The sequence below is a fragment of the Ochlerotatus camptorhynchus genome, unplaced genomic scaffold (assembly GCF_037179485.1).
Source record: "Ochlerotatus camptorhynchus isolate MF236.1 unplaced genomic scaffold, CSIRO-AGI_Acam_v1.1 ptg000222l, whole genome shotgun sequence".
Classification (NCBI taxonomy): domain Eukaryota; kingdom Metazoa; phylum Arthropoda; class Insecta; order Diptera; family Culicidae; genus Ochlerotatus; species Ochlerotatus camptorhynchus.
The window spans coordinates 3,463,677-3,476,905 of NW_027040712.1; the positions used below are offsets into that span (position 1 = coordinate 3,463,677).

The following is a 13,229-nucleotide window of genomic DNA, read 5'->3' on the forward strand; positions in this document are numbered from 1 at the left end:
TATTAGGTAATTAATTATATTATTAATATTCAAAACAAAAACAAAAGATCAGCGTAACATCGAGTACCTCCTTTTCAAAAGTTCAAGGATAGCAAAAATCTCAATTTATAAAATTAAAACAGATCCATTTTGCAAAGCAAGATTTAGTGATGACAGCCTTCGTTGTCGTTGCCTAAAACGTCAAAAAAGACCTGTATTTTCAAACTTTACATCAAGAAACGAAAAAAAAACAAAATGTTCTCTTTTTTACGTAACGCAAAGCTTTACTACTCCTCCCCTATGTATAATTCGTAACGATATAGGTGACCCCCTCTCCCCCTATAAGCATTACGTATTTCATGAACGTATCCCTCTGAAATTTTTTAATACCCCTCACATCCTGCGAACACAGCCGTTTTTGTTTTGCAAGTCAGCAGGAAACAACTTGAGAATTTTCCGATATCACAAATTGTTTTGCTAATGCACTGCTCACAATTTGCATATACATGCTGTCGAAAGTTCACCCTTTGCTCCATAAATAACGTGTACATGGTGTTGAAAGTGCACCTACCCACATGACTCTTATAAAGTTTGTTTGCATTCTTCCTTTAGCAGTTCGTGCAGGTTCGTTCGTTCGTTACATTGTTTACATCCGAGTATTTGAGCAAGTTTTTTGTTGAAGAATATTAGTAAAAAAAATGCCGAAATGACAATATTTTCAACAATGACCACAATACTTTCTCTGCCGACGGGGATTGTATGAGAAAAGTATCACTTTTAGCAGCTCTAGATCGTTGGATTCTTTTTGACAGCACCAGTTGGATTCTTTTTGACAACCATTTCGTGTTTCTCCGCACCACTCAGCTCACATCACATCAATTCAGTGTCAACATTTCAATGGGGCGTAATTGCTTTTGTAAACAATGGCTTTAGCCGTCGATTTCTCGGGAATAAAAGCTCACACATGAAAATTAATAAAACCAACAAGTACACACTCAGCTACGTTTGGCTTGTTCGGTAATTTTTTACCGAAAATAATCGGTAAACGAAAATTATTACAGATTTTTCGGTAAATCATAAAAAAATTACCAATATTCGGTAAAGTTTTACCGAAATAACGGTGGTCTGATTTTTTAAGTGACGAACTCTGTAAAAAAATTACAGTACGAACTGTAAAATGAGATAATCGCCGAGTTCGGTAAAAAAAATCACCGAACAAACCGTAAAACATAAATCAGATTACCGAACTTCGGTTTGTACAAACTGTCAAACCGTGAAGAAACTTTATTTATAAGTGAACCGTGCTTCGAGGATAAACTAACTTAAAGTGCTGATGAATGGAACCAGGTACAGTATTATAAACAGAAGTATTTTACAACAAACATTTAACAATTACTATTTTATAGACCGAAGAAATTTTTACCATCCAAAATACAATGTCACCCGTTCTATTTGTCAGAAGACCATTCTTGGAGGGCACAAACGATCGCCCCATATGCTGGGTATCTCCTGCTCGCTATTTTCATCCAGCCATTATCCGTTTCAAATATTGCACCAAACCCCCCTGACAAAATTTTCTGAATAAAAACAATCAAATAACTATTATTGTAAAAAGATAATTCAATATAAATGAATCGAAAAAAGTAGTATAATTTAAAAAAAAATATTTCGTTCTCCTTTTACGGAAGTTCGGTAATAGCTACCGAATTGTTCTGTAGAAAATCACCGAATTTTTCGGTCATTTTGACAAATAATCCAAACATCTGTTTACCGATCGTTCGGTAGTTATTTCGTTTACCGAACGGATTACCGAACGTTCAGCTGTTGAAAGTTCGGTAAAAAATTACCGAATACGGTAATCATTTCTAAGTGTGTAGAGGAATATTTTCTCTACCAGCTAGCATTTTTAATTTGGAGTGGTAAGCTTTAATTCGCGAGAAATCAACGGTTAAAGCCACTGTTTACAAAATCAATTACGCCCCTTTGAAATGTTGACACTGAATTGCCTGTTCTATTCCTATCTATTTTTTCTATCCCTGCTCTATTTTCGTCAACACGACACACTCAAAAAAATCCCATCAATTATGTTTTTTCCCGAAAACCCCAAGTAATTACTAGACTGAAAAAATACAGCCAAATGAGTGTCGTTCCCTCTGCACCCAACGTTAGTGCCTATACATAAGCGTACTACAACGCGGCTTTCAACTAAGAGCAACCGTACCAGTCGTTGCCATTTGCGGCACTATTTTACTTATGCACAGCGTTTCCATTTTGGCTTAATCACTCCTCTCTACACCGGTCGTTGCTATCAGAGTCATAATTTAAGTTACCGTTTTCCACACCGGCAAAACAAACTTTTGGCGTTTATTCAAAATAGCAACCGTCTGATGCGTTGCTACCGGGTTGCTAAATTTATGAACTCACTACTTCCCAAGGTGCGGATTGCTATTTCCCCAACCTGAATAGCAACTCCCGGTACGTAAGTAGCGTTATGGTAGAGGTTGGTAAATGTGCCTTACTTACTCATTGGTACGGTTGCTCTAAAGGAGTAACAAGTGTGATACTATCACTTCAGGCTAGAACTTTGGTTCTCTTATGCAATGGTTCATCAGAGAGGGGAAGCTCAGTAATCCTCATCGCATGCTCATGACGCTGTTCTGTCACGGCATGAGCCAACGATGTCGGCCATAAACAAGGGCGTAGCCAGGTTTCGAGCTAGGGAGGGGCGAAAAAAAAATTACCATGGAAAATTTGGCCGAATGCCATTTCACCGAACGCCATTTCCTCGAAAGCCTTTGTGTTGCCGAGTTTAGGGGGGGGGCAGTCGCCCCCCCCTGCCCCTATCTGGCTACGCCTATGGCCATAAACCAACCGTCTCCAACGCTCCACTATGAAGCATAAGATTAGGCCCGCCCACCAACGTCCAGGTTAAGAAACTAGCCAAGGGGAAGGATAACATTCACAATCATATTCATCGCAAATAATGTTTTAGTTGGGAATGTGCTTGCATTTGCCATGGTGGCGCCACTGAAGCATTGACAAAGCCACCAAATTTCTAACTTATCAGTGATGCCAGTTCTTTTTCACGTCTAGTTAGTAGATGTCAGCCCGAAAAAAAAATTACAGTGAAATTTTCAGTGGAAACAATGCTCTAACATTAACATTTATTGTCGACAATAAAAATGATTGTTATAATGTTGTACCCTTCCGAAAACGGCAAAACTGCTACCTAGCTGTACAATGAATGTACATAATAAAATGTTGTTACAATGATTTTTATTGTATTTTTAATTTATTTTATTGTTAACATGATTCGATCACGAACAATAATCAACAACTCTATTACAATCAAAATTTTTGTTACATTAAATATTGGTGTGTTTTCACTGTGGGTTACTTCACGAACAATAAAAATAAATCTGATTGAAGCATGCAGATTATGAGAGGGTCAGCAACACTGCCAATGTAATCAAGATAGGCGCTGCCCGTATGGCTCTGGCTTTGACAGTTCGTTTGGCTCTATTCGTTGCCAAGTCAATTGAACGCCTACGACCAGATCGGTTTGAGTTGAACTCAACTCTCCTGCTTCATCTAAATCCCGCTTAATGCAGACCTTTTCCGTGCAGTCAATAATCATACAATAATAATAAAAAAATCCACCATTTGAAGATGTCAGGAAATAACTCTCAGGTGGAAGCATATTTCATGGGCGATTCCCTCCAGTTGAATGCATTAACTTATCAACGACGCTCAACCACCAAGGAGACGTGACCTAGAGAGATCGAGTGCAGGGGAGTTGGCTTCCATTTCTAACAAGTTCCGGATCGAATCTCAATCCATAACCAGTAAAAAAAGGACTCACCCGTAACAGACATACCACCCCCCTTCCCTTCCCGGGTCGATGTTTTATTTTTTCGATTTATTTTTAAAGTCGATAAAGTAGATCTGTCAAGCCAACACAAACACTCTAAAGTACACTGTTATTTTTTTTAATCAATAAATTCGCCAACCAACAGTAAAATAACAATAATATATAATGTTATTGAAAAAAAAATTATATGGGGAAATCACGAAAATTTCATTGTTAAGATACTTAACAACCCCCCTTTTTTATTGTAAATTTTCCATTTACAATGAAATTTACTGTTTTGTACAACATAAATCAAGGTAAATTTAATGTAGACCAAACAATATAAATCATTGTAAAGACAATAATTTTCGTCTTATTGTTACATTGTTTTTTATTGTATTTTTGTTGTTATTTTTTTTCGGGTGGTCAAGGCATCCCACTGGAGACACATACCACATCTGACGAACACAGAAAAAAAAGTTGTTGAATATTACATCAAAAGTGCTGCACATTAGTGATTCCATTCCTAGTATTACCACAAACGAAGTGACAGACGACTAACTGGCGAAGAAATCAATTAAATTAATGTGGTTCGCTGTAATAGAATTTTCTAAGAAGCTTGTGCCATCAGCCACCAGATGGGCTAGTATTTTTGTTTTGATTTGAACAAGTAGGTCCCGAAGAAACGTGCTCAACTTTTTGGCTCACCTCTGGTACTTTTTTCGGTCCCAAGCTTGTCGAATCACCCCTCGAAACATAGGAAAAACCAATAACCCCTCATTTTATCTGTCAAACTTTCATAGCGAATCAAAACAAACATTGCGTAGTACTAGAATTTCGACAAGAATAGGGTACGTTAATCGTTTGCTTGGGACCAATAGGCTACTAAAGTGGTGAGCCAATTTAAAATCGTTAGTTTCGTATTGATTGTTGGTACAATCCAGTAGTAGCATAGAGGTAACTCTAAGACCACTGGGTCCCGAAGAAAATCATTATTATTTTTGGCTCACTCAGTACCAGAACAACGGTCCCAAGCAGTCCCAAGCTATTTCACTCACCCCTGCATGTTCTGCATGAATCCACACACCCCTGATGTTATCTGTCAAACTTTCATAGCGAATCAAAACAAACATAGTGTAGTAATAGAATTTCAACTAGAATAGGGTACGTTAATCGTTTGCTTGGGACCAATAGGCTACTTAAGTGGTGAGCCAATTTAAAATCGTTAGTTTCGTATTGATTGTTGGTAGTAGTAGTGTTGCCATGTGGTACACTGAAAAATTGCAATAGCAGGTGCGTCACCAAAGTTTTCGAGTCGCTCCGTCTGTCACTTCGTTTGTGATATTACCATAGAGGTAACTCTAAGACTAGTAGGTCCCGAAGAAACGTGCTCAACTTTTTGGCTCAGCTCTGGTACTATCTTCGGTCCCAAGCTAATCGATTCACCTCTCAAAACATAGGAAAATCCAATGACCCCTCATTTTATCTGTCAAACTTTCATAGCGAATCAAAACAAACATTGTGTAGTACTAGAATTTCGACTAGAATGGGGTACGTTAATCGTTTGCTTGGGACCAATAGGCTAGTCAAGTAGTGAGCCAATTTAAAATCGTTAGTTTCGTATTGATTGTTGATATTACGCTGTACGATTAACACAGAATTCAAGAACAAATCATGTTGATGACTGTAATATTCTATCAACCTTACCCCTTTTACCAGTTATTGATGTTCAATACTTCACCATGAATTGCATTGATTGATACATATTATATTTTTTTTTGCTGTACACACATTAAAGTTATGAGCAGTGGTAGAAAGGGCACTAATTTCAACAATCAATACGAAACTAACGATTTTAAATTGGCTCACCACTTTAGTAGCCTATTGGCCCCAAGCAAACGATTAACGTACCCTATTCTAGTTGAAATTCTATTACTGCACTATGTTTGTTTTGATTCGCTATGAAAGTTTGACAGATAACATCAGGGGTGTGTGGATTCATGCAGAACATGCAGGGGTGAGTGAAATAGCTTGGGACTGCTTGGGACCGTTGTTCTGGTACTGAGTGAGCCAAAAATAATAATGATTTTCTTCGGGACCCAGTGGTCTTAGAGTTACCTCTATGCTAATTTGTGATGCATTGCCTCGTTTAAAAACTTGTTTCCAGCGAAAGAAAAAGCACACTAAACAAACAAAACAAATCCCTAAAAAAAAAGTCTTAGCTTCTGTGAATTTTTCCAACGTATCCTTATTTCTGCAGAATTCAGTCAATTCTATAGATCTGTCTTGTTTTTATTCAACACAGCTGACGCGTTGACAGAACGAGGGAAAAGCAACTGGTGAAAAAATGGCATGAACGAGGGATGCTCTAGCTGCACATCAATGCTTGGGAATGTGGATGATAGATGGTGCTAGCAACCGGTGGAAACTAACGATTTCAAATTGACGCACTACTTGACTAGCCTATTGGTGCCAAGCAAACGTTTAACGTACCCCATTCCAGTCAAAATTCTAGTACTACACAATGTTTTTTTTTGAATCGCTATGAAAGTTTGACAGATAAAATGAGGGGTTAATGGATTTTCCTATGTTTCGAGGGGTGAATCGATTAGCTTGGGACCGAAGAGAGTACCAGAGCTGAGCCAAAAAGTTGAGCACGTTATTTCGGGACCTTCTAGTCTTAAGGCCAGCGCACAATAGATACGTTTTCGGGTTTTTTAACAGTTAGCCCATGCATTATCTGTCAAAAAACCCGAAAACGTATCTATTGTGCGCCGGCCTTTAGACCCTAATAAACGTGTACCATATACTGACGATATCTTAGGTGGTGCGACCATACCACATAAAATTGGGATGATATCCCGAATTGGTGGTTAGGCGCATTTTATGGTTATTGTTTATGCGGGGAGTTACCTCTATGCTAGCACCATGTATACATCGAGGGGGGCGACTCTATCTAAGATGCAGGAAATGTTATGCTTTGCTGTTGTGAGATGCACTCGCGCTTAATAGATATAAACACGATTGATTATGATTTTGAAGATTTCCTGCAAAAAGGTGAAGAGTGATGCGAGTAGATGGGCTTAGATACAAGAGATGAAAAAAGATTTTTCGTTGATTGATTCGCTAGTGTGAGATTTTTCGACCATTTAAAATCGAGATTTAGATGTGCCGCACCCCTCGGTATACATATATATCAAACTTAAATTTTTTCGCCGGGATTCCAACAGCCGAGCAGTTTTGCAATTTATTTTGCTGAGATCCAGTAAAACAATTGCCGAGACTCAGCTAACAAATAACATTTTGCGGAGATATCAGCTAACAAACAGATATTTTGCAGAGATATAAGCAAAAGTAAATGCCGAGGTAATCGACTGTTGGAGATTTTACCGAGCTAGATTAAGTGCGTACAGGGAACGACCCCGGCGTAGAGGTTAGCATCCATACATCTCACGCCAAAGTCACGAATTCAAATCTCACCCCCGGACAAGTCACGAATGACCCAAAAGTGTTAAAGTGACTATAATTAAAAAAATAAGTGCGTACAAATATATACATTTCTTTTTCTTTTTTTCTTGTTATGTTATGTACCGTGCCGATTCAAATTTCGGACACTTAAACTCGAATTTCGGACACTTTTAAAAGTTGATTATCTCGGTCGAATATGATCCACATGTCTTGTAAATTTTTAATTTTTTTGACTAGTGCCCTCCACGATCATCTAACATTATTACTTTGTTTCTAACTGGATGTAATATTTAATTAAAAATGAAAGTGTCCGAAATTTGAATCGTCCGAAATTTGAATCGGAACGGTATTATATTTATTTGCTCGCTTATTTGTTTCGTTTTTTTTTTATTCGCACAGAAACTCCATCACCGGTGACTTCCTTCTTCTCGGTGGGAGTGACATTTGATTGCTGAGTCTCGGATAATGCCTTTTCTAATAATCTGCCTACGTTTCTTTTCTTTCTTATCTACTTTATCCCCTTTCTTATGTTTCTGCTCTTGTTTCCTCTTCTCTTCTTTTGTTTGTTTGTTTACATATAACTAATACTAATACCTCCTTCTTTTTTGTTTTTTTTTTTCTCTAATTTGTCTACTATGTCCCACCATCACAATGAGATATGAGCTACCGTACATGGTACACGCTCATATACACTCCCAAAATAGTATGCCGCAAGTAAGTATATCACAGAGGCAACTAAAGATCCAGAAAGCTGTTCGACGACGACGGGTGTGCTTTCACGAGAGTGACGTTTATTTGATCCGTTTCTTTGCACGGGTGTGTTTTTTTTTGTAACTAGCGTAAGTGTGCCTGCGATTTGCATTGAGTGTCGGAGATTGTAAGTAATCTGAAGGATGCCTCGCTGGATACGCCCAAGACTGGACGGGCAGTAGCTGGTGGCCGTGAACGGTTCCTGGGGAAAGCACTACATGCGACCTTCCTCCCAGATGACCATGGCAATACAGGAAGTATTACAACAAAGGTAATTGCCATTAGATATTTTGGAAACAGTAACAGATAGCGAAAATATGAATTATCGCGTATTTCTGTTGTTCATTACATGCCAAGTGAAATTCGAGAACGTATTTTCATTTGAATAGCTTGTTTAACCAGGTCTCAAACAATCGTCACGTCGGTCATAGCTTGTTATGATTGCCTGAACCATGCGTAAAGAGAAAATCGAAACATTTAACGTCGCGTGAAAGTGGATCTTAATGAAGGCCTCTTTCGTAGCTTTTAGTTCAAGGATTTCAAAGATCGTCGGTTGCAGTGGCTTGCTTACTGAGCAGAAAGATGCGAGAAATGAAAGAAAATTTTCGAAGATTGATTCGCTACACGGATAGAAATCTCCTTATACCTTTTGGCAAATTTCCATTGCTGATTATTCATAAAATGTATAAGTCAACTAATAAGCAGACGCCTTGCAAAAAGTTAATAAAGATCATGTGTCAAATGAAATCTATAAGCGGTCACACATACCTTTTATGCATTCTAGTAGGACCTATGTAGTTTGTCTTATGGAATGTATAAGGCTGAGGCTTTGGCAAAAATGTATAAGTGAAAGACATGAATTAAATAATTGATTTTCGTTTCGTGTAGTGTGAGATTTGTTGAGCATCTAGAATTGAGATTTAGAAGTGTCGCCCCCCCTCGTTTTTCACGCAGGTGAAGAAGAGTATAATACCACAGACAGACATACAAATTAGTACCGTTGTACCATAGAGGTAACTCTAAGACTACTGGGTCCCGAAGAAAATCATTATTATTTTTGGCTCACTCAGTACCAGAACAACGGTCCCAAGCAGTCCCAAGCTATTTCACTCACCCCTGCATGTTCTGCATGAATCCACACACCCCTGATGTTATCTGTCAAACTTTCATAGCGAATCAAAACAAACATAGTGCAGTAATAGAATTTCAACTAGAATAGGGTACGTTAATCGTTTGCTTGGGACCAATAGGCTACTAAAGTGGTGAGCCAATTTAAAATCGTTAGTTTCGTATTGATTGTTGGTTGTACTCCTTTAATCAAGTACCTCAAAACGTACAATTTGTGGTACTAGCTTAAAGCAGTACAACGGTAGTACAACAGTGAACTTTGTATGTCTGTACAAGGTATAAAATACTTAATTTTGAGTTGTTTCGTTTCTCACTGTATGCGCCCTTCAGGATTTTTTATTATTTTTATTTTTAATCTAACTGTCATTTGCGCACCGATGCTTTTATGTGTTTATATTCTGCGTACGATTGCTGAATTGAATTTTTATTCAGGGAAATTGGTTCTGCTTCAACTTGCAAGGAAATTAACTAAATGAACTACCAAACATTACTTTATTCAGCTCAGTGTTGTGTGAAAGTATTAACATCTGGTTTCGGCAAATCGTTCCAGTCATCCCGTTGAATTTGTTATTATCTCTGTTGTTTGAAGGACAACTCACATCGAAAGTTGCGTTTAAAGGTTTGTAAACGTTTTTTATTTGGATGCATAAAACCGATCAGTAATTTCCAGAAAATTCCAGCTAACCATGGCCGGTGACAAAAAGCGTCGCTCGCGGTCCCGTGAAAGAATCGATCTGGAACGGGATCGTGGCCGTGACCGCTACCGGGAACGGGAGTACGAGCGAGAACGCGATCGGGATATTCGCGACAGAGAAACGTATCGTGAGAAGGAGCGCGAAAGGGAACGAGAGCGAGATCGGGATCGGGACCGAGATCGTATGCATGTTGGTTTTGGTTCTGACAGGAAGAGGTCTCGCTCCAGGGAGCGGGATCGCGAGGAGAAGAAACGGAAGGAGGAAAAGGACAAGAAGGACGATGATGTTGAGGAAGTAAAAGCTGAGTTGGGGAAGAAAGCGGAAAAGGCCAAAAAGGAACCGCTTTCATTGGAAGAATTGTTGGCCAAAAAGAAAGCGGAAGAAGATGCAAGGAGTAAGCCGGTGTTTATAACGAAGGAGCAAAGAGCGGCGGAAGCGCTAAAGAGAAGACAGGAGGAAGTAGCTGCAATGAGAGCAGCTGCTTCGGGTGGAGTTCCCAAGTTTGGAGATGTCCCAGTTACGACGCTGTTGAATAGAGAAAAGAAGGATCCCCTGGAAAAATACGATCGAAGGGAAAGGGAAAGGGAGAGGGAGAGGGAGAGAGAACGTGAACGGGAAAGAGGAAGAGACAGGGAACGGGAGAGGGATGGCAAGGAAAAGGATGATGATAAACGGCGTTCTACAACCACCGAAGACACCACCGTTAAGGATAAAGAAAAGGAACAGGAAGCGATCCGAGAGAGATATCTGGGAATCATTAAGAAGAAGAGAAGGGTGAGGAGGCTGAACGATAGGAAATTCGTGTTTGATTGGGATGCTGCCGAGGACACTTCCATAGATTATAACAATTTGTACAAAGAACGCCATCATGTGCAGTTCTTCGGCCGGGGTAACATTGCCGGAATTGACATCAAAGACCAGAAGCGGAAGCAAAGCAAGTTCTACGGAGATCTTTTGGAAAAACGTCGGACAGATGCCGAGAAGGAGCAGGAGAAGGTTCGTTTGAAGAAGGTCAAGAAGAAGGAAGACAAGCAGAAATGGGACGATCGCCATTGGTCCGAGAAGGATTGCGACGAGTTGACCGAGCGTGATTGGCGTATCTTCCGGGAAGATTATAACATCACAATTAAGGGAGGCAAAATTCCCAATCCTTTCAGAAACTGGAGCGAAACAGGTTTTGCAAAGGAGATTTTGGAGATCATTGACAAAGTTGGCTATAAGGAGCCCACGCCCATTCAGAGACAGGCCATTCCGATTGGTCTTCAAAATAGGGACATTATCGGTATTGCTGAAACTGGTTCCGGTAAGACACTGGCCTTCTTGATCCCATTGCTGTCCTGGATTCAATCGCTTCCGAAAATTGATCGATTAGAAACGGCTGACCAAGGCCCGTATGCAATCATTATGGCTCCAACGCGAGAATTGGCTCAACAAATCGAAGAGGAGACTCAGAAGTTTGGTCAACCTTTGGGCATCCGCACGGTCGTCGTCGTTGGTGGTTTGTCCCGAGAAGAGCAAGGCTTCCGACTTCGACTTGGTTGCGAGATTGTCATTGCAACTCCCGGTCGTTTGATCGACGTCTTGGAGAATCGTTACTTGGTCTTGAATCAGTGTACGTACATCGTTTTGGATGAAGCTGATCGTATGATTGACATGGGTTTCGAACCGGACGTCCAGAAGATTCTGGAGTACATGCCCGTGACTAACCTGAAACCGGACACCGAAGAAGCCGAGGATGCTTCCAAGCTGATGGAAAACTTCAACACCAAGAAAAAGTATCGCCAAACTGTCATGTTCACTGCTACTATGCCTCCAGCGGTAGAACGGCTGGCTCGAACCTATCTTCGGCGTCCGGCAACAGTGTACATCGGTTCCGTTGGTAAACCTACCGAGCGAACCGAACAGATCGTGCACATTATGGGTGAAAACGAGAAGCGCAAGAAGCTCATGGAAATCCTGTCCCGTGGAGTGGAACCTCCGTGCATCATCTTCGTCAACCAGAAGAAGGGAGCGGACGTGCTGGCCAAAGGTCTGGAAAAACTCGGTTACAATGCCTGTACGCTGCACGGTGGCAAAGGTCAAGAACAGCGAGAGTACGCCCTCGCTTCGCTCAAAAATGGATCCAAGGATATTCTGGTGGCCACGGACGTTGCTGGTCGTGGTATCGATATCAAGGATGTATCGCTGGTCATCAACTACGACATGGCCAAGTCCATCGAGGATTACACCCATCGTATTGGTCGTACTGGTCGTGCCGGAAAGACGGGTTGTGCTATTTCGTTCTGCACCAAGGATGACAGTCACTTGTTCTACGACTTGAAGCTGATCGTTGCCGCCAGTCCGGTGTCGGTGTGCCCACCGGAACTGATGAATCACCCGGATGCGCAGCATAAGCCGGGAACGGTGGTTACTAAGAAGAGAAGGGAGGAGAAGATTTTCGCCTAGAGGGTAAGTTGGATTTGATTGATTTGTAGGATAGCTTAAGATTCCTTCCTAATAAAATGATGTTCGTTCGAAATGTGGTAATTAGGTGATGTTTTCATTTATATCACATCCTGTCGAAACAAGGCAGTAACATGTTAGGTAACTGCCCATAATCGTAAGTCAGTCCCAGCTGTAAAAAAACTGGGCATGAGAAAACTGGCTTTTAATGATTTAACACTTATTTTGGAGGGATCATTTTAAAAAGAAACGTGCAATGTGATTGAATGCATCTGTGCTTACTAAAAAGATTGGAAAAATATCGAGAAATTTTTATTTTAAGACAAAAATCTGAGTTGAATTGAAAAGGTTCATCTAGTTTTATTTATTCAGTTTTTGATATTTGTTTACCATTAAATACATCCACTCATCTCATTGAATGGGTCAAACTTCGTATTTGGTTGTGTTAATTTATTTTTTTGTGAAAGTATTGTTTATTTCTGTGTTAAAACATTAATTTACACGTATTATTGTTCACAATCGATGTAAAAATTTAGGGCACTAACATCTATTCTATCGTTAACAGAATTAACAGAGTCGATGTACAATACAAAGATTTTCAAAATTTCGTTTCGTTTTCTTAGCCCTATGTTCAGAAGTTCTGGTCGAAGCAGATCCTCGATGGACAGCCTTTGCCAGCCGCCGAGTATCGTCGTAGTCCTCTGCTGTATGGAAGCCCATGCGTGCGTCACGCGGGGGCGGCCGCTGAACTTGTGCTGCAATATTTCAACCGTAGCGTTGCAGTGCAAGCAGCTCTCGCCGTCTACCCGTTGGATGATCTTCATCAACCTTCTATGCTCCGTCTTCTCGTTGATCAACATATACAAGCTGCTTCGATGGCTTGATGACAGTTGTTTCGACCCGATATTCGTCCATAT

At 40.2% G+C, this 13,229-nt stretch overlaps 1 protein-coding gene across 2 annotated transcripts; it reads left to right on the plus strand.

The window, feature by feature from the left end:
• The first annotated feature begins 9,604 nt into the window (after positions 1-9,604).
• LOC135703844 (probable ATP-dependent RNA helicase DDX23) lies at positions 9,605-12,375 on the plus strand. Of its 2 annotated transcripts, none has more exons than XM_065225174.1 (2): positions 9,605-9,794; positions 9,846-12,375. In XM_065225174.1, the coding sequence occupies exon 2, from the start codon at positions 9,862-9,864 to the stop codon at positions 12,313-12,315; it is 2,454 nt and encodes an 817-aa protein (XP_065081246.1). In that variant the 5' UTR covers positions 9,605-9,794; positions 9,846-9,861; the 3' UTR covers positions 12,316-12,375. The 2 variants fall into 2 exon arrangements, with proteins under 2 accessions (XP_065081246.1, XP_065081245.1); XM_065225173.1 differs by having other exon boundaries at positions 9,856-12,375.
• The last annotated feature ends 854 nt before the right edge of the window (positions 12,376-13,229 follow it).

What these genes read in the sequence shown, in the direction of transcription:
- LOC135703844 (XM_065225174.1), top strand. Translation starts at nt 9,862, where the DNA reads ATGGCCGGTGACAAAAAGCGTCGCTCGCGGTCCCGTGAAAGAATCGAT.